The sequence below is a fragment of the Suncus etruscus genome, chromosome 10 (genome assembly GCF_024139225.1).
Source record: "Suncus etruscus isolate mSunEtr1 chromosome 10, mSunEtr1.pri.cur, whole genome shotgun sequence".
In the NCBI taxonomy this organism is placed as follows: domain Eukaryota; kingdom Metazoa; phylum Chordata; class Mammalia; order Eulipotyphla; family Soricidae; genus Suncus; species Suncus etruscus.
This window is the reverse complement of record NC_064857.1, coordinates 23,180,853-23,199,914: the sequence shown is the minus strand read 5'-3', so window position 1 is coordinate 23,199,914 and position 19,062 is coordinate 23,180,853. Positions and strand designations below refer to the sequence as shown.

Here is a 19,062-nt window from a genome sequence, read left to right as displayed (position 1 = left end):
AAGGAAGGAAGGAAGGAAGGGAAAGCAAAGGGCAGATCCGATCAGGGGGAAAGTCCTGGGCTCCAGCCACGAGGGGCACCGGCGGGGCTTTGCACAACTCCCCCGGCGGGTCCTTGCACGCCTTCCTGCCAGGGTCCCGGCTGGCCCGGCCGCGGGTGACAGGCGCTCCGCGGGGAGCTCCTCGAGGCCAGGCCAGGACGCGGGCCGGCGGGCATCGAGCGGGTCGGCACGATGAACATCGTGGTGGAGTTCTTCGTGGTCACGTTCAAAGTGCTCTGGGCCTTCGTGCTGGCGGCCGCGCGCTGGCTGGTGCGCCCCAAGGAGAAGAGCGTGGCCGGCCAGGTGTGTCTCATCACGGGCGCGGGCAGCGGCCTGGGCCGCCTCTTCGCCCTGGAGTTCGCCCGGCGCCGGGCTCTGCTGGTCCTCTGGGACATCAACACCCAGAGCAACGAGGAGACGGCCGGCATGGTGCGACACATCTACCGGGACCTGGAGGCGGCCGACGCCGCGGCGTTGCAAGGTAAACTTGGGGTATTGATTGGGGAGGGAGGGAGGGCATGGGCTTGGCAGGCACCCCAACTCTCCAAGACCAAGCGATCCCTTCCACACACCCCCTCTCTCTTGGAAAAAAGAAACTGGGATGTTGTTGCCCTTCGATAAAGGCACTCCCATGGTACCCTTAGGGTTAAAATTGGAGCGCACTGCGGAGTTCTGGGGGGTCCCTAGGATGCCCCCCCTTTTTTCCCCTACTCCATCATCACCACTTAGGGAATCAAAAAGACCTAAAGAACTGAACTGGTGGTCCAGGGTTGGAAGGCTAAAAAAAAAAGAAGCTTGCTTGCGATGGCCCAAAAGGGGCAAACTCTACAGAAAAAGTGCTCACCAGACTCTGGACAGACCCAAGTCTGAATTGTTCCTTCCCATTGGGTCAGAAGCGTGTAAGACTAAGCCGCATTGATGATTTCACTCTTTAACTTTAGCCGCCGGGGGTGGGGGGGGTGGGAAATCATGACACTGTTTCAGCAGAAAGATAAGTGTTTTTAGTTACATGTCCTGCTGATTTTGAAAGATGTCCTGTCTCCGAAGGGAAAGTGCTCAAAGTGCCCCCCCCCAAAAAAAAATTTTTTTTGGTAAGTGTTGTCCATGAGTATTTTTGGGTAATCCCAAAAAATCGACCCAAAAATATTGATCAATTGGAATCTAAGGTTTTGGTTTTTTTTTTTAAGCTAGGAGAGAGTAGGCAGTCCTAAATATTGGTTGAAGGGATTTGATAATAGGTCTTGTTTTGTTTTGCTTTTTGACAAGATTAACTCAGGGCACCACCCCACCCCAGCACGGATCTTTTGCCACCAAAATTATTGGCAGCAGTCTTTTAGGTCCGAAAATCAAAGGGCAAGACGTTAGGCTTTGAATAATAGCGTGAGGGAGTGGCGATGATAGATTGCTCTGCTCTTGAGCCAAAACCTCAATGAGAATTACATGTTTTCCTGGGTTTTATGTAGACTTTTTACCTAGTGAAATTGTGTATTTACCTGTACGCTTGATTTTCCTGTGGGCGTGCTTGCTTTTTAGTGGTGTCCAGTCATTGCAATTAGAACAAGCCAAGTGGCTGTTGTACTTTTTTTTTTTTCATTCTGAGAAGCTTCAGGCTCATTTCTTGACTTTAAGTGAATTTAGATGATTAGTAATTACAGTTTTGATTTGTGAGCCTTATGGTGAGTTTCTATTTTGAGAATACTCATACTTAAGATTGAAGCTCTTTGGACCACTTTTTACCCCCTGAAAAAAAGTGTGGAAAGGATGTTTTGGGGAGGAAGGGATATTTTTTCCCTGGGCTGAGATCAGTTCTTTCCAGGTGTCTTTAGCTTAGCTCCATGGAGCTGATCCCAGGAGGTCTTGGGCTTGTCACAATGACATGATTTCCCCCTAAGCAAAGTTATCCGGTAAATTACTGGAATTCCCAAAGACGTTTTGGGGAGGAAGGCAGCTGTAAGGTCAGTCACTGGCAAGCCTTACGGTGTGAGAAATCTGAAGCTCACTGTAGTATTTTTGTTTTGTGTGATCTTTGTCCTCCTGATGGCCACGTGACTCACATTTTGCACTCTTCCCTTTCTCTGTTTCTTTCCTCCCCCTTCCCCACAACCTCTCTGGACTTCTGAGGACAGCTGGAAATGGTGAGGAAGAAATTCTGCCCCCCTGTAACTTGCAGGTTTTTACCTATACCTGTGATGTGGGAAAGAGGGAGAATGTCTACCTGACTGCAGAAAGGGTCCGGAAGGAGGTCGGCGAGGTGTCAGTCCTGGTCAATAATGCTGGCGTGGTCTCTGGGCATCATCTTCTGGAATGTCCCGATGAGCTCATTGAGAGAACCATGATGGTCAATTGCCACGCACACTTCTGGGTAAATATAAACATCCTTGTTTTTATGACTGGGCCCTCCTCAATGAAAAGGTTGGAAAGAGACAGAGCCTTCAGAACCTTCAGCCTTCAGAACTTCAGTCTAAAGCCACCTGTAATCTTTCACCTCAAAGCTGCCTAATATTCTCCCCAAAAAACCCCAACCCCACTCCATGAATCAGAGTATAAGCCAGTTCTGATTAAATCCTTGTTTTCTTTCTTCCCCCAATTCAGTGTTTCTTGAGATGGTAAAAGACTGAAGGTTTTGAGCTAGTTTGAAAGATTGCCATAGAAATAACAAGAGGGAGCATAAAATCCTGGGTTTATTTATTTTACTTTCTGTTGAATTTGTAAAACATTGGTTGTTCTTATGAATTCCTAAAGTCAGAGTTTAGACTTCCAAATCATTGCTCAGCCACATTTTAGAAAGTGCCAAAGATTCTGAGATCAGCTTTTGTGGTCCATTGGGAGTCGTCAGGCCACCCTGGCAGTCACTTTAACGCCATTTACTACTATCCACTGGGTCTGTGGAATGATCCTGTTTTGACACATCTTTGAACTCTCTCAACTTAAAACAGAGGTGCCCATATTTATTTAGCCTATTGCCTCCTTTTCAGGAAAATAAATCGCTCTGCCACCTGGAAATCTACCTCCCTTCAGTGAACAGAAAGCACCCCCCAATTGAATCCAAATCCTCCCATCTTGTTCCAGGTTTCCCTCTTCTCTTCCCATCCCAGCTGGCATTGACCTCTTGGGAAGTACTGACTTAAAAGATGCCTGTTTGGGACTAGGGATGTGACTCAGTGGTAGAGAGTACATGCCTGGCAGTTGTCAGGTCTTGAATTCAAGTTTCAGCGTTGGTGGGAATTGGGGGAAAAGCCTGCCTTATGAGAATAGGCAATTCCCTGAGAGGACTACAGTCATTCTTCAGAATCAGAGAAAGAATTGTGAGGCTGGTGAGCCAGGTACTTATCGATCGCAGTCCCTAACCATCAGAATGACCGATCATCTAAGGATAAATAACTTGGGGTGTTGGAAGGCAGGCTGTGATGTGGCATCTTCTCTGGAGAAAAACTCTTAGTAGTTTTTCAGCTGAACATACCTTTGATAATGCTTGATGTGATGTTCTCCCGTGCCACCAGATTGCTGACCCACTTTATGCTTTTCTTCCTCCGTAGTATTTTCCCTTTCCCTTTGACAGGAGGTAGGACCTCTAAAGAAAGAAGATTTGTTTTGTCCCCTACCACCCTCAATAAGCCAATTAGTCTTCTCAGAGAATCCAATATAGAACTGCTTCTTTTGAGGTGGGTAGTGAGAGGGTGGGAGATGGGTCACACCTGGCAGTACTCAGGCTTACTCCTGGCTCTGCATTCATCACTCTTTGCACTGAAGCAGGCACCCTACCCGCTGTACTATTTCTCCTAACAGGTAACATTAAGCTGCAATGCTTAAAATTGTTTAAAAACTTAATCTAGCTTTTGAAATACTTTTTTAAATGTTGCTCTTCAGACATCAGACTTTTTCTCTGATCCTAGAGGAAGCTATTTTAATAATTTTATTTTTAAATATAAACTTCATTTTTATTTATTTATTTATTTTTATAAATCTCTAGCAATTAACATTAACATTTGGGCCACACCTGACTGACTACTCAAGGCTCTTCCTGGCTTTGCTCTGGAGTCTCTCAGCAGTTCTTGGGAGACCTCAGCAGTTCCTGCTGGGGATCAAACCCAGGTTAGCCAAGTGCAAGGCAAGAATTCTACCTACTGTACTCTAGCCCCAACACATCTATATTTTAAATGAGTAAGGAAAATGCCAAAATATGGTTTGAGGGAAAGTAATGTATGCACAACATGTGTGCATGTGTGTGTGTGTGTGTGTGTGTGTGTGTGTGTGTGTACATTACATGCAGTGGGGTTGAAAACTAAATGGCCTTGTTTAGGTTCACAAGAACTGGTAGTAAATGACAAAGGGATGTGTCAAGTGAGTAAAAGACAATTCAACTAAATTTGAAATATAGTTTCTTAACATTTTATGTTTATAATGATTACTTTTGGTTTTTTTGGTTGTTTTTTTGTTTTGTTTTGTTTTGTTTTTGGTTTTTGGGCCACACCCGGCGGTGCTCAGGGGTTACTCCTGGCTGTCCGCTCAGAAATAGCTCCTGGCAGGCATGGGGGACCATATGCGACACTGGGATTCGAACCAACCACCTCTGGTCCTGGATCGGCTGCTTGCAAGGCAAACGCCGCTGTGCTATCTTTCCGGGCCCGATTACTTTTAAGAATAAAAATCATGGGGCCGGTGAGGTGGCGCTAGAGGTAAGGTGTCTGCCTTGCAAGTGCTAGCCAAGGAAGGACCACGGTTTGATCCCCCATTGTCCCATATGGTCCCCGCAAGCCAGGGGCAATTTCTGAGCGCTTAGCCAGGAGTAACCCCTGAGCATCAAACAAGTGTGACCGAAAAAAAAAGAATAAAAATCATTATAAATAAATTAGATTTATTCTAACTTTTAAGTCACTGTGTGAATTACATAGACTGCAGTATTTACATAGATGGACATATGGTAAAGATGAATATGCCACAGAAAGTCCAGTTATTGGTCAGCTTGTCATCTTGAACAGATAGATATTCAATCACTGTTAAACTAGTTATAACTCTTAGACCAAGATTGGTTTCCCACACCCTTTGACCCAGATGATGCACATATGCAAATCTGTTAACTTTAACCCACACAAAATCAGTTTAGCCGTTTTGCATTTCTCCTTATGATTAGAATTATACAAAGGTAATCAGATTCCTAAAGAAGCCTCATAAAATTGGCATCTAAGTATAGGAAAGAAGCTTCTCTAGACACCCTATAAAAATGAGTGGGAATTTAGTAGTGTGTTAAACATAGAAAATTCATAGACTTATGAAATGCATGCCAATTGATTTAAAGTACTCATGACATCAAACTGCTTCCTAATGTAAAAGAAAAATCAAATGTTTAATAGAAAAATTATTCTGGTGTTGGATATATAGATGATATACCTGGATATCATCTCTATATATATCATCTATATGTATCACATATATTATGATATAGAGTCCTTACTTTACTTCAAGATATTGCTTAACTACACAATTTAGGGAGTTCTTGGAAGCCTTGGCCATATGACGTCACTTCATATTAAAATATGGGAGGCTCCTGAATTCTCCAGCTGTTTTTCTCTGAAGCATCTAAACTTAAGAATTTATTTTCAATATTGAGTCAGAAAATTCATTTTTGAGTTGGAATTCTGACATTGTTCCAAGGCTTACAAACCTTCAAAAGTTAAAATATAATAATTAAAATTTATGAAACTTAATGCCTTTTTTTTAATGTATTTTTTTCTTTTTTCTTTTTTCTTTTTTTTTTTTTTTTGGATAGGGCAGCAGGATGAGGGGGTTAAGTGATGTCAGAGCCACCAGAATTCAGCTTCCTTTTCAGTAGTCCTCATAGGTGAAAATGTCCGTGGTAACTTGTTCAAAGATATATTATTGGCACTGGCATGTGTTTTATTTCCAGAAAAAATAACTGACGTCTTTTTTTTTTCTATCTCTGGGTGGGGAAAAGAAGTTGCTCGACACGTTTTTAACTAGTGGATCAGTTGAGAAAAGACTTTTTCAATCGTTTGAACAGATCACTTGGGAAAACTTTTAAGTAGCAGTTTATATCTATTTTCATAGAATAATAAAGTGGATTTGGTTCTGACTCAGTTAAAGTTAGGTGCTATGAAATAGAATGCCATGCAAATGTCCACTAAAGAATTGTGGGTACTACTTTGGAATGATTCCTCAGTCTGTTACCCCTGTATCCTTCCACTTCACTTACCTTTTAAGTCCTCCTTCAAATTCTTCTGATAATCTTCCTACTCTACTCCACCCCTCTCCTGGCATTTCTTGTTTTTTTTTTGCCTATGAAAGCTGCAAAGATTCTTCAAGACCATTCTGTACGACTCCTTATGTTACAGGGAGGCTGCAATGAAATGCCTTGTTCATGCCTTGTCCAATTAAATGCATTGTCCAGGGCTTTTCTTACAGTGATTTCTTTGAACTGTGTTGTTATTCTCATCTTTGGGCACATAGTACGTGCTGTTTGATATAACTTCCTATGCATTAGGTCTCCCTGGAGTCCAAAAGAAGATAGCAAGCTCTCTGAAGGCATTTATATACACATATTACTTGTCTTCCCCTGAAATAGAAACCTATTTTTCAATCACCCAATAAACGTTGAATGATAAAAAGTAAGCTTCTGCTAAAATATTTAGAAGAAAAACTCTACAGAGAATTTTCATTTTAGAAAGTAAGCTATCTTTGAGCTGAGTAAGATTGGTTTTTAATTTCAAAAGGAGGCTGGCGCAATTCATTATTTTGTATCCGCATTTTCTACACAACAAAATTTCCTTTTCCCTTCTCTACCTGTGTATATTCTTGTACGTCGCATATTAACTCCACTCATTGGTATCAAGCTAGCAATTTTGAAGGCTGGTATAGATGTATCAATTTGATTCATATCAGATGGAATGTATATCAGCCATTCTTTTAGGAGAGGTGAATGGGATTGGGGTACACCTTAAGGGCTCTGTCCTTAAGATAATTCCTGACCATGCTTGTGAGATCATATGCAGTGTCTGGGATTGTACGAAGTTTGGCAAGCACCTTCAACCACTGTATCATGTCTCTGGATGCCAGTTTTTGGGGGGTTGGGTTTTTGGGCCATTCTCGGCAGCTCTCATAGGTCTGTCCTGGTTGTCTGCGTGCAAGGCAAATGCCCTACTGCTGTGTGCTACTCCGGCCCCAATACGTATTTTTTGATGACTAGGCCTCAGGGTGGAGATACAGAAGTTACTCCCTTCTTTTATTGTTTCAATTCCTCTCAACATCAGACCTGGCAGTCAGATACATAGCCCTGCAGTCTATGTGGTATTCACTTAGTGTTCTGTCACCAGCATCTCACCTCGGCACCTCCTTTTTGGTCACCAGGTGGGAAGTGAGAGCTTTAACGTGTGCTCTAGGCAATAGTTATGGTTAAGACAAAATCATGGAGAATTTGTGTGATACGGCGCACTTTCACTTTGGGATAACTGTATAAGTCATCTCTTAGATCTCTCTTAATGCGAAGCAGAAAATTGAAACTACTTTTCTGTTCCCCTTTGAAATATGGAAAGTTGGCCTTTCTGCAGTACCTGAAACTCCATATCACCCCCAAAATATTAATTCAGCTTCACATGTGATTTTGTTGTTGTTGTTGTTGTTGTTGTTTTTGGGCCACACCCGGCGGTGCTCAGGGGTTACTCCTGGCTGTCTGCTCAGAAATAGCTCCTGGCAGGCACGGGGGACCATATGGGACACGGGGATTCGAACGAACCACCTTTGGTCCTGGATTGGCTGCTTGCAAGGCAAACGCCGCTGTGCTATCTCTCCGGGCCCCACATGTGATTTTTAAGAGAAGAGAATCTTGCTATTTCTTTTTTTCTTTTGTTTTTTTTTTTTTGTTTTGTTTTTGGTTTTTGGGCCACACCCTGTGACGCTCAGGGGTTACTCCTGGCTATGCGCTCAGAAGTTGCTCCTGGCTTCTTGGGGGACCATATGGGACGCCGGAGGATCGAACCGCGGTCCGTCCTAGGCTAGCGCAGGCAAGGCAGGCACCTTACCTCCAGCGCCACCGCCCGGCCCCTGAATCTTGCTATTTCTAAAAGCAAAGTTTGTCTTAGTTCATTTTCAGCAGTTGTGTTTTTTGTTTTTGTATATATATATATATATATATATATATATATATATATGCAGCAAAATTCATCCTGATAAGCCAGAAAAGAGAAGCAAAAGCATTTAACTCCAGGCCTTTTATGTTCCGAGGAAATTTTGCATGGTAAAGGACTAAATCTGTCAAATAGCTAGTCTGTAATTTACTTCTATTGATACGGTAGTCAGACAAGATAATTGGTAGTTAATTAATAGACCACTTAACTTAAAAGGTTTCACAGTTTTAAAATACTAATTACTGAATTAGGCATTTATCTATATCTAAATGTCTAAGGTCTATTTAGTTAAAACCCATCCAGGAAAGGTAAAAGCCCACCAGCTAGATCTGAGTAATGTAGCACTTAAAGACATTAGTGGCTGTACCTAATATCTCATGAATGGTCGGTAATCATTAATGTTTGAGTTGTTATGAGACTGACTGGTTTTTTTAACCTTAAATACTGCATTCCTCTCTTCTCTATGAGAGAAACCTGTTTTGTTCAACGCCTCTCAGACTTTGAAGTTTTTAGGAAAATAATTTTTAAGCTTTTATATAAAAATAATTTTTAGTGCTTTCCTATCTTAGAATAGCTACCCAAAACTTAGAATTCCTGTTTTTTTTTTTTTTTTTTTGGTTTTTGGGCCACACCCGTTGACGCTCAGGGGTTACTCCTGGCTATGCGCTCAGAAGTTGCTCCTGGCTTGGGGGACCATATGGGACACCGGGGGATTGAACCGTGGTCCGTCCAGGCTAGCGCAGGCAAGGCAGGCACCTTACCTCTAGCGCCACCGCCCGGCCCCTCCTGTTTATTTTTAAAGTCTATACTAGAACTGGCATTAATTATATATAATAATTAAATGTTTGAGCTTTAAAAGTAAAGACTTTCGGAGCCAGAGAGAAATAGCACAGCAGTAGGGTGATTGCCTTGCACGCAGCCGATCCAGGACGGACGGATGGTGATTCGAATCCCAGCATCCCATATGTTCCCCCATGCCTGCCAGGAATAATTTTTGACGCAGATCAAGGAGTAACCCCTGAGCACCACCAGGTGTGACCCAAAAACAAACAAAAAAAATTAAAAAAAAAAAAAGACTTTTATGGGGCCAGCGAGGTGGCGCTAGAGGTAAGGTGGCTGCCTTGCAAGCGCTAACCAAGGAACGGACCGGACCGCGGTTCGATCCCCCGGCATCCCATATGGTCCCCACAAGCCAGGGACGATTTCTGAGCGCGTAGCCAGGAGTAATCCCTGAGCATCAAACGGGTGTGGCCCCCCAAAAAAACAAAAATAAATAAATAAAGATTTTTATGTTTTCTAACTGTACTGGAAATTGGCATGGGCTAATGGACTTATTGATTTCTTGGTTACAGATAAAAGCTGATTGAAACAACTCTTTAGAAAGTAACTGTTTGGATGACTGAGACTGTGCATTTAGCCAGGTTTTTCATAGCCTTTTTTCTTATCTCAAAATAAGATAAGATGCTGAACTTTGAAGTTTCTACAGTTGATATTACAGTTGTAGTAAATCTAAATTTACTAACTTGGATGCTACCAGAAGTCAGTATCCATAAAGTGATAAGATGTCACTTTACAACTGATAATGAGAGGAAACTATCCTGTTGTTTAGAAAATGTGCCTAAATAATCAGTGGCATATTGAAGAAATTTGGGTTTTCCCTTCAAATCCATTGCAGCTGGATCTTCCTAGGAACTATGACTTTCTTTCTTGATATCTCTTTCAAACTCAAGTTCTCTCAAATTTTAAGATAACCCTCTTCTGTTTCTCTTACCGTCCTAGTCTTTGGGACCTCCCTGCCTCCCAGATATGCCTCTGTGGTCTTGTGTGCTCTCCCCACTTCTCACTATACTCTTCTCATTGGGTTTCAGTAAGAGTTCCAATTTTACCCAGGTGCCTTGACTATTTTATGCATTCCCTTGAAATTGAACTGTTGGGATCTGAGTGGACAGAGCATTTGCTTTGCACAGGGCTGATCTGGATTCAGTCCCCAACATTCCATATGGAGTCCTGGGAACCACCAGGAGTACTTCCTGAGAGCTGAGCCTGGAGTACCACCAGGTGTAGCCCTAAATAGAAAAACAAAAAACCCCGTAACTGTCTTTCCTTTCTTGAATTCTTTGATCTACTAGGCTTGGAAATAACAACAGTATCTCTAATTCTTTATCCTACACAATTCTCAGGTCACCAAGTTCTGACTCTGCACCTTGATCCCCATCTGCACATTTCTGCCAACTCATCTGTGCTTCTTTTTCTCTTACCTGGACTCTGGAAAGAGTCTCCAAACTTATTTCCAGCCTTTGCTTTCCAATCTTGGATTATCTTATGAATTTGCTGTTGGCCTGCTTAAACGATTATTCTGACTAAATTAGAATACCTACCCCACGCCCTTTGTAAGGTTATATTGTTCAGAGCATGAAATCCTGACTACACGGCACCTTATGTCTCCCAAAGCTGATTTTCACCTGACTTCCAGGCTCATCGCCTTAAACTCCATTCAGATGGGATATCTTGCTATGTCCTGAAGGAGCACATTCAGCTGTCCTGCTATCTGAGTTTTATCTCACTGGGAAACAAAATTAAGTTGAGTAGGTCAGACCAGATGCAGTAGTACTCCTGAGAAAGAAAAGCACATTCAACATGTTGACGTAATAATTACCTTTAAATATCAAGGGATCAGTTCTTGTAGAAAGTCTCAAAGTTCTGGCTCGGGGAATGACTCTTGTTTGAATATATGCTATTTATCTCCATTCCTGGAATCAAGATTAGTATTTGTTCTTTTCTCCCTCATTAGTTCGACATTCAGGGCTTTATCTACTATCTGCCCAAGTAGAAATTAATCTATAGAACATGTCAGAGTGGAAGCATTCTTTAACCTGTGCTAATGCTAACACTTATTGAAGAGCTTTTCAGCAGGGCTGAATGGAGAGTGCCCCAGAAGTCCTTAGCCATTCATTGCAGGATCCGGTCATCAGGGCCTACAGAAGAACCACAGACCTTGTGGTTAAATGCTTAACTGCTCACATTCTCTCCACTTCTTCTCTTTAAATTTGCTTTTACCCTAATCCTCCTTTTCTTCAGGATCTTCTGCAAATTCTAGTGAATTGACTTTAGTAACTTGAATACATCTAAAATGCAGCAGTCAGAAAATTTCTTGCAAGCAGTTTTAATAACCTCACTTGGGAGTTAGAATGATTTTTTAACACAGGAAACCTCCTTTATTTAATTTTTTTCTTGAGTTAAATGTATTAATAGAAGATGCATTGAAATTTCTGCTCTAATTTCTTTAGACACTGGTATTAAGTCTATTTCAAGTACAGTCAGTTTACATCTATATAGTTCAGATGGATAAATGTAGAGATGAAGTATTTGTTTGCTTGCTTTGGAATGCTCAAGTAGAAGCCTTGTGGCTATGGTACAGTTAAGACTACCAGAATTGAAAAAAAAAAAATTTCGTTGGAGCCTGTGTTAAGTCTCAGGATATTTTTAGGGCTCCCCCACCCCTCCCAAATTGTACTCTACTGAAATTCCACTAGGGGGTGTACTAGTAGGGTGTATTTGTATCTTATTTCCTTCCACACACAATCAGTATTTTCTAAGATAAAGGGTCTTTTGTAGCTAATCTTTGGAGTATGACAAACCCTGATTATGCTTAAGAAATAGGGAACTACTCCTTGTCTCAGCTGAATGAATTTAGACCAATGATTTGAGCCTGTACCTCAGGATCAGAGCAAAATGTGTTAATCTCCCTTGGTTTAGTGGTTTTGCATCTCAGAATTTGCTAAGTAAATTAAGTTCTTACAGTTTTTGTTTTGGTTTTGGTTTTTGGTTTTTGGGTCACACCTGGCATTGCTCAGGGGTTACTCCTGGCTGTCTGCTCAGAAATAGCTCCTGGCAGGCACGGGGGACCATATGGGACACCGGGATTCGAACCAACCACCTTTGGTCCTGGATCAGCTGCTTGCAAGGCAAACGCTGCTGTGCTATCTCTCCTGGTCCTACAGTTTTTATTAATTGACCTAAAAGTTCCTCTTCAGACTGAGTTAAGTTAAGCATGGCCAGAAAAGTAACTAAAATTTAGATGAAGTCTTTTCATTCTTCCTTTAAAAATATCTGCTAGATAGGTAAAGCACATATCTAGTCTCCATAATAACTTAAACAACTTCCCTGTTACATAATACTGCTAAAGTACCATTGTTCAGAGTCTGCCTGTCAGAGCATGGGCTTAGCATTCGATCATGTTTGCCTACCCCAACATGCTCAGCCGGCCATTTCCAGTCACCATATCATAGGGTTTACACAGGCTTCTACCAACTCTGGAAAGGTTGCCTTTCAACTGAAGGAATGCTAACATCTTTTACTTGATGCCCTTGCCACATCATGGTTCAGTCTCTCATTTTTTCTCTTTTTTTCCGCTTTATTTGTCAATTCTCTTAAAACTCAAGTTCACACCTGTCAAAGATCATTTTCCTAAATGCTCTGAAACTAAAATTAAATGAACTGTAGGGGGTCGAGAGGAGAGAATGGAATATCCTCTCATAATGATCATAAAACTTTCAACACTGCAGCAAATGCTTGCTAGAATATTTAACAAGTAAGGGCAATTACTGCTGCAACCTTGAGTGCTGTCAAATCAGCCCAACTGACAAGCCACTTACAATGAATTCACATTTGGAAACAAAACATTACTTGGTCTGAGAAACTTTCAAAGATCACACAATGATGTGTGAAAGGTGACAGTGGTGTTAACACTGCCTGATTACTTGGTGTTGTGTGTGTGTGTATATGTGTGTTTGGTTTGGGAGACCATGGTATTATCTGCGGCTTGCATACAATGTGAATTTCTTGCCTTTTAGCTTAATACTGGAATTTGTGAATATTAACATGATTTAGTTTCTTAGTGTTATTCTAAACAATGAGGCTCAAAATAACACTTCCCAAATCAGTGTAACTGGAAAAATATTTGTGGTGTAACTTATATAAGCACATGGGTATTTTAAGGACAAGTGAAACTTAAAATTCAAAGCCTGAAATTTCCCACCTGCAAATAGTAATTAACATACTGCCCCCTACTGATTTCCTCAAGCATTTTTTTCTTTCATTTTTAAGTCGTCCTACCATCTTTTTTAGGAAAGTAAAAGGTATGGTATTATAAATCATTTAAAATAGTTCCGTATTTCTACCTAAACTAATCTATTTGTGTGTCATGTTTTACATTTATATTTTTAAATCGTTGTTTTCTAGTTTAAAGAAGAGCATGAGAAAAGAGGTGCTGTTGGAAGGTGTTTTGTTATTGCTTCCCAGCATCGTGATAGATTCTGGATGAAAGGGGTTCGGCAGCTCCAGCAGCTGTTTGGCAGTATGTTTCTAAGGCTGCTACTCGTGGTCAGCTGTGGCTTTTGGCCAGAAGTGTGGCCTGGCATGGCTGGGAGGGTAAGGAGGCCTGAAAGCCGTCCGTCGTAAGGACCAAGAATTGCAGGAACATGAAGAAACAACGTGGCTGAAAATAGATAGCCCTTATAACGAAAATAGTCTATAAATATGTACTTAATGAGCCTTGAATAGAATTACTGTACTTTTTATACAGCACTTATATTTTACCAAGCCCTGTCATAAACACTCTTCTCTCATTTTAGCCTATAGCAACTCTAAATTAAGTAGAGCCATTATCCTCATTTTTATGGATGAAAGGAATAAACCTGAAAGGTTATGAAACTTACCTATGATTACCGCTGGGTAAGGAAGAAGCGAGGACTGGTTTAAAACCTCTACACTTATCTTGTTCACCACTCTTGTTAGGCTTTCGTGTGAGTCACATAGGCTTTTGCCCTGTGGTCTAATGCAAGAATCCACCTTTAAATGCTTGTTTTTATTAGCATGATTATTTTAGCAATGGTGGTTAACCCTAGCTTTATATCTTCAGAAAGATTGTACCATAAATTAGACAAGCATATAAAAATGCTACACTACAATACAAATACCACACTAAACTTGTATTATTATAACAAGTTCATGTGTTTTTCTGCTCCACCTTGGTGATTTTTCCATGGTCCATATCTGTGGTAGTCACTTCCTTAAGAATGGTATAGTACAGTCTTAGCTGCCTAGTATTCTCTTCTTAACTTGCATGCCACTATTAACTGGACATGAAAAGTTATAAAAGGATTTTTCTATAAGGGACTAGCTGAAGAAAATATTTTGTTACAAGGGACATACCAAAAAGTCACAGTTAGTGTAACTTTAAATTTGATATTTTGTTTATTTGCTTTAAACAAATCTGGAAAATGTAAAACTTTTATTCCATACGTAGTACTCTCTTTGGATCTAGATTTCCAGATCATTATGTCTTTGGAAATGCTAACCATGAATTTTCAAAAGTAGACAGTTATTGCTAGTTGGTGACAATTCAAACTATGGCCCAAATATCTGATTTTTAAAGGAGTAAATTTTTCCTAAGTGAAATTTTCCGGTAGGCTTACAAAATGTGACACCTTCAACAAGGTGAAAGTGGAAAATGCAAAAAGTCTAAAAGGATCTAAATTCCTTGTCTTGAAAGCAAATCTTTCATGGCCTCTGGATAGGAGAGAGGATTTCAACATTTTCGGGGTCTCTTTTTTTGAGATTTTCATAAAGGGAATGGAGTGGTACTTCTTTGTACATTTAGGTCTCCTGTAACAGAATATCTCATACTGGACAGCTTATAAACAATAGAAATCCATTTCTCACAGTTCCAACATCAAGGTGTGAGCAGATTTGGTGTCTGATGAAGGCCCATTTCTGGTTCATAGGCAGCTGTCTTCTATAATCTCCCATGGTAGAAGGTGGGGTGAATGTTCTTTCTCCAGCTTCTGTTATAAGGATACTAATCCCATTCATGACAACTCAAGACCTATCTTGTCATCTAATCATATCCCCACAATACTTTCTAATACTCTTACATATAGGGCATTAGGTTTCAACATGGATTTTATGGAGGACACATTCAAGTCACAGTAGAGCAGCTTGCCAGTGCTAAAAAGAAAATGGATTCAGAGCAAATAGAGTTAGTGTATAAACTCCTGTAGCTGTATGTACAAAACTCTGGGGGTTCCCAACATTAAAAAAAAAAAAAAAAAAAAAAAGGACCCGGAGAGATAGCACAGCGGCGTTTGCCTTGCAAGCAGCCGATCCAGGACCAAAGGTGGTTGGTTCGAATCCCGGTGTCCCATATGGTCCCCCGTGCCTGCCAGGAGCTATTTCTGAGCAGACAGCCAGGAGTAACCCCTGAGCACCGCTGGGTGTGGCCCAAAAACCAAAAAAAAAAAAAAAGCCTTATTCGATAAACATTGTGGGAAAATTGATATAGAGAATAGAAAATTGAACTTTCTTTTTTTTTTTTTTTAATTGAACTCTTGAACTCTTACATATTCTGGTTCAAATATCTGGGTGGTATAGAGTATAGAGAAAATATTAGTTTTCCTGTTTCTTTGTGGAATTCTAGAAATTGATCTGAAGCTACTTAAGTTTGGAATAGACATACTCCCCAGCATCCAACCAGCCTGTGCTTTAGCAGCAGCACTTGACCAGACTCAACTCATTTTCCTTCCCTGTCTACTGGATCAGAGTCTGTTGTTTGTTTTGTTTGGGACCACACCAAGGGATCTCAAGAAGGAGTAGTCCTTTCTCTGCTCTAGAGTCACTCCTGACTGTGATCGAGGCACTGTACTCAGTGAGCACCTTCACCTATGTACTATCTCTATGGCCATAGAATTGTTTTTGACTCGATCCTTATCCTCATCAGATAATCCTTTTGAGAAGGATTTCTTCTCAATATTCTCTTTCCACTGGACTTTTTTGGAGGGTTTTGTTCAGTGTCTAAAAAGAAGAGTCTAGATTCTCCTTTAGTTCACTATTCCCTTTGATTATTATACCTGGATAGTAGAGTTTGTGATACTATCTGCTAATCAGACCAGTACTGGGTCAACATTATTATTTACAAACATTTTCATTCATTTGGGGTCCCCAGCAGTACTCAAGCTTTGGGCTCAGGAATCACTCCTGTATATTTTTGGGGAACTTTACGGGTGCAGGATCCTTGGGTCAGCCGTTTGTAAGCAGAGGCATTATGTGCTGGTCCCCCAAACATTTTTTGATCTCGTAGTGCATTCGTAGTTTGATAAACTGAAGTGATGGGCTTATTAATCTCCCCATTTAAAAAAATTGTTTTTTCACCCAACAATGCACAAGGCTTAATCCTAGTTGTATGCTTGGGAACATTGCTGGCGGGGTTCAGGGTACTGAAATGGTGCTAGGTATTAAACCCTGGTAAGCTGAATTCATGGCAAATACCAGCCACAATTTCTTCAAACCTAGAAACAAATGTCATTACAATTAAAAAATTAGGGGCCAGAGCAGTGACACTAGAGGTAAGGCTTCTGCCTTTCAAGTGCTAGCCTAGCACAAACCGAGGTTCCATCCCCCAGCATCCCATATGGTCTCCCCAAGCCAGGAGTGATTTCTGAGCACATAGCCAGGAGTAATCCCTGAGCATCAACAGGTGTGCCCCACCCCAAAATTAAAGAATTAGAGTTTAGGGGGGAAAAAATCCCTGTAATATGGGACTCACCTTGCTAATATATTCTTTTTAAAAAGTAGTTCTCCTGGGGGCCATTTCTCTCTTGTGGGCACTTGGTAACATCTGGAAGGTTTGTTTTTTTTTTCTTGTCAGAACTGGTGGGATTGTTAACTGGCATCTAGGGTTAGATGCCAGAACTGCTACTCAACATCCTACAATAGATTATATTTCACTTTCATTTTGGTAAGGAATTTAATTTTTTTTTTTTTTTTTTGGTTTTTGGTTTTTGGGTCACACCTGGCAGTGCTCAGGGGTTACTCCTGGCTCCATGCTCAGAAATTGCTCCTGGCAGGCACGGGGGACCATATGGGATGCCGGGATTTGAACCGATGACCTTCTGCATGAAAGGCAAATGCCTTACCTCCATGCTATCTCTCCGGCCCCCAAGGAATTTAATTTTTAAAAGATTTTACAAAATTCAAATAACTACAGGTATGAATCCAAAGAATCCAAAGTGGTCATGAGACACTAGATTGGACTGTTAAAACAGGGAGCACAGTAAAACAGGGAGCACAGTAACTCTTCCCCTTCAGTCAACCTGGCTCTCAACCATTAGTTTCATGTGCTTATTTTTTGAGTATGTTTTGTTTTGTTTTGTTTTTGGACCATACCTGACAGTGGTCAGGCTTATTCCTGGCTCTGTACTCAAGGATCACTCCAGGCAGATCTCAGTACCCGGAATAGAACTCCAGTCGGCTATCTGTAAGACAGTTGCCTTACCCTCTTTCCTATCTGCTCTGGTCCCACATGTGATCATTTATGTTTTAGAAAGTGGACACTAGTAACTGGAGAGAATGGAAGCCTCTGCTCTTAGGAAAATCTGTCATTGTAATGATATTTGAGATGTGGTTTGATTTGGGGTAAAGCAAAGATAAAACACTATTATTTAGCAGGTCAATATTTGGTTGCAATTTTGTGGGTTATTTTTATTATTCTATAGTTATTAAATAAACAAAAAGAACAGCATATCAGAAACCATACTTAACATTCATCTGCTTCCTTAATATGTTGAGCTACCATGAGCTCAGGCAAAATCATAAAAATAAGGTTTTGCAGATAGTTGGCAAAATTTTAATATCTGAGGCATGAATTCAAGTTATATTATTTTTGTTTGTTTGTTTTTTTGTTTTTTGGGCCCCACCCGGCATTGCTCAGGGGTTACTCCTGGCTGTCTGCTCAGAAATAGCTCCTGGCAGGCACGGGGGACCATATGAGACACCGGGATTCGAACCAACCACCTTTGGTTCTGGATCGGCTGCTTGCAAGGTAAACACCGCTGTGCTATCTCTCTGGGCCCAAGTTACATTATTTTTAAAGGCACACCATGACAACATATAAATGTATAATGAGTAGATATTTTTATTGCTTGCCAAATGCTGGCAACTGCACTAATGGAGCTGATACGTGGTTGAGTCATTTATGAGAGTCTTGTGCAAGCAATACCTTGGTATTATGCCATATTTTTGAATGTGCAGTAGAAATTAAAGAAAGAATTAATGGTTTTAAGATGCAACATTTTTGATCTAGGAAATCTTGGGAATATTTTCTCTCTTTGTCCTCATAAATAAACTTAATCAAGATTGAGAGAGTTTAAGTGATTGACTATCAGGACTTGGGTGATTTCTGGTGCTAGAGAGAGAGTACAGTAGATAGGGTTCATGTCTTGTGTGCAGCTATCCTGGGTTCAATCCCTTGCACCTTATACGGTTCCCTGAGCACTGCCAGTATGAAGTCAGGATCAACTCCAGAGCACCAGCAGGTATGGCCCAAAAACAAAAAACAAAAAAATGACTTGGGTGATTTCTAGATTACAGACAGAGGTTACTGTTTTTTCTAAATGGGTTTTGTTTTAAATCCACTTATTTATGATATCTTTGCCTTGCAAGTCTTGGAATGGAAAAGGGGGGACAGTCAGAATGTGACTCAGTGGAAGTCTTACATGTCTGATACCCTGTGTTCAATTCCCTACACCCCCAAATAAATAGATTCAAAAAAAGGGAATGTTAATATCTGAGTCTCTGCCTGAAGGTAGATTCATCCTATGCTATTAACATTGGGAAGGCTAGTTAATGAAGCATTTATTTTTGCTGAATAACTAAAGGTGTCATCACTTAGGTGTTCATTTGAAACCCTAGCTCTTTTATTAGCTTCTTGCTTGCAAGGCAACTGTAGGGGTGTGCTTGTATACGTGTAATAAGTATTAACTGCTTGATGCTTTCAGATCTGAAGCAAGCCTCAAAATAAAAAAAAAAAAAAGGATAGTAGATGTAGCAT

General features: G+C 40.8%; 1 protein-coding gene across 1 annotated transcript in view; it reads left to right on the top strand.

The window, feature by feature from the left end:
• Positions 1–43: 43 nt before the first annotated feature.
• The window catches only part of RDH10 (retinol dehydrogenase 10), a 33,503-nt gene continuing 14,484 nt past the window's right edge, over positions 44–19,062 (top strand). Inside the window, exons 1-2 of the mRNA XM_049781834.1 lie at positions 44–520; positions 2,166–2,401. Of these exons, the coding sequence (XP_049637791.1) occupies positions 232–520; positions 2,166–2,401 (525 nt within the window). The 5' untranslated portion in view covers positions 44–231. The remainder of the gene's footprint in view (positions 521–2,165; positions 2,402–19,062) is intronic.